The following is a 2,500-nucleotide window of genomic DNA, read 5'->3' as shown; positions in this document are numbered from 1 at the left end:
ATTATTTCTTTCAAACAGGTTCGTATTTGTAGGATGTGTTGTGTTCAAGTTACATTCCGTGTTTGTCAATCGTGTGTAAAGATGACAGGTTTCATTCATCGATTCGTTTCTTACTGCATCAATAAACAGCTCGTCTTCTTCTTTATCTGAGACCCGACACACTGCATGCACAGGTTTTTTTTTTTTTTTACACTGTCTTCCTTTAGCGGGACATTGACTTTTTCCACCGTGTGCTTTGTTTCCACAGTAGCTGCATTTATGAATATGCTTGTATGTATCAGACGCTTCATATTTTTTTGCTGCCTTTTCAATTGTGTAATTCGTTTTTTGTTCAGCGCTCTTTGGAACTGTTGCTTTTTGTCTGTGCACTGCGTCAGTTCACGTGAGCTGCTCGGTGTACATGCATCAAAGTTTCCCAGCTGTGCTGGTGCCATGTCGTGCTATGTCCATGGCTGTATCTAATGTTACCAAAGTCCCGGCACTTAAAACTTTCTCTCACAGTTTCGCTGAGTTTGTGCCAAACACCACCCTGACCATCTCATCTTCCTCTGCATAAGCACAGTCCTTCACCCGTGAATATTTACCCGTGGCAGTTTGCTATTGGATTGCCGCTGACGGACGGCCTTATATGGGTAGGCACTAAATTACAAGCGCCAGCGTAGCCTGTCTATGAACTTAATTTAAAGTTTAGGTTTACATCGTGCTTTGTTTCCGAAGTAGCAGAACTCATGAATATGGTTGTATATATCACTCGCTCGCTTCTTATTGTTTCGCTGCCTTCTCAATTATATAATGCATGTTTTCTTCATTGCTTTTTGGGCCTCTTCCTGGTTTTCTATGTACTGCGTGATTACGTGGAAGGCGTGATGATGTTACACGAAATTCCGCCCCCACGGGTTTCAAGCTCATCTCCATTACAGTAAATGGAGAAAAACAGCTTCCAGTTATGACCATTACGCGTAGAATTTTGAAATGAAACCTGCCCAACTTTTGTAAGAAAGCTGTAAGGAATAACCCTACCAAATTTCAGCCTTCTACCTACACGGGAAGTTGGAGAATTAGTGATGAGTCAGTCAGTCAGTCAGTCAGTGAGTGAGTGAGTGAGTCAGTGAGGGCTTTGCCGTTTATTAGTATAGATCATGTTGCCAATTGACCTAATTAGTGTTTATTGGTCTTCCAGCTCTTCGTTATGCTCAAATTTACTTTTTCCAGCCTCTTTTTGCTACTTGCCCCAACTTTTTTGGGATTTGTTGACACCGTGAAATTTTGAATCAACATTTTACCTTTAAAATGATACATTTACTCGGATTAAACGTTTGATCTGTCATCTACGTTCCATTACAAATAAAATATTGACATTTGCCATCTCCACATCATTGCATTCAGTTTTTATTCACAATTTGTTTAGTGTCCCAACTTTTTTGGAATCCGGTTTGTATATAAAGATTAGATACCAGTCACTTACCAGAACAAGCATGAAAAAAAATTCTACTTTTACATAGCACAGTTCTGCAGTGAGAATTGTTTCAATACACTTCACAAGTACAGAACTATACAAATATATTTTACATGAAATGCTGCTTGATTCATACTCTAAATGCTTACTACGCCTCACAAACTACCAGAATTAAGTCAAGAGATTATTTACAGAGACACCATGCCTATTACACAAAAAGAAAATCAAATTACAAAAGTCATGCTTACTTTTCTTGGTTTCCATCTGTTAGGTCATAAAGATGGTTTGCACCTCCATCAACAACTGCCTTCAAAACAGCTAAAATGAATAAAGACAAACAGGCTAAATTAGTTATACATACAGAAACTACTATCATTATACAAAAATATTCTTCTATTGTCATCTGATGTTTACTGTAATAACTACAGTGCACAGAGAAATTATGGGTTGCCCGTTTATCCAAACATGAAGAGGGGTTTAAAGGTTTTCAAAAAATTCTGTCTGAACACTATTTTTTTAATGTAAACTTATTTCAAGTGTCTATGGTTCTCTGTGCAAGGAAAACCTTCCTAATGTTTGTGCAAAATTTACCCTTAACAAGTTTCCATCTGTGTCCCCTTGTTCTTGATGAACTAATGTTAATAAAACAGTCTCAATTCACTGTACTAATTCCCTTCATAATTTTAAACACTTTATTTCACCTCTTAATCTTCTTTTGCTTATACTAAAAAGGCTCAGCTCCTTCAATCTTTCTTCAAAATTCATGCCCTATAGCTCCAGATCGAGCCTAATAGCCCTTCTCTGTATGTTTTCAAGTGCTGCTATGTCCTTCTAGATAGATAGATACTTGTAGCCTGGAAACCAATCCTGTACACAGTACTCTAGAAGAGTCTTCACCAGGGCATGATAAAGTTTGAGCATAACCTCCTTGAACTTGTAAAAATAAAAATATTGTCACCAATGAACCTACTAAGACACTATTGATCAAAGATTATATTCCTAAACACAAAGCAACTATCACTAACAAAAACATACTTCCACAAT

General features: G+C 37.4%; 1 protein-coding gene across 3 annotated transcripts in view; it reads right to left on the bottom strand.

Moving 5' to 3' along the window:
* Positions 1–2,500, bottom strand: part of tpk1 (thiamin pyrophosphokinase 1) — a 592,809-nt gene that overhangs the window by 409,738 nt on the left and 180,571 nt on the right. For all 3 annotated transcript variants that reach the window (XM_039753315.1, XM_039753317.1, XM_039753316.1), the window contains one exon: positions 1,705–1,774. In XM_039753315.1, coding sequence (XP_039609249.1) covers positions 1,705–1,774 — 70 coding nt within the window. The remainder of the gene's footprint in view (positions 1–1,704; positions 1,775–2,500) is intronic.

Source organism: Polypterus senegalus, chromosome 5 (assembly GCF_016835505.1).
Source record: "Polypterus senegalus isolate Bchr_013 chromosome 5, ASM1683550v1, whole genome shotgun sequence".
NCBI lineage: Eukaryota > Metazoa > Chordata > Cladistia > Polypteriformes > Polypteridae > Polypterus > Polypterus senegalus.
The sequence above is the reverse complement of the archived record's forward strand: the minus strand, read 5'-3'. Positions and strand labels throughout refer to the sequence as shown.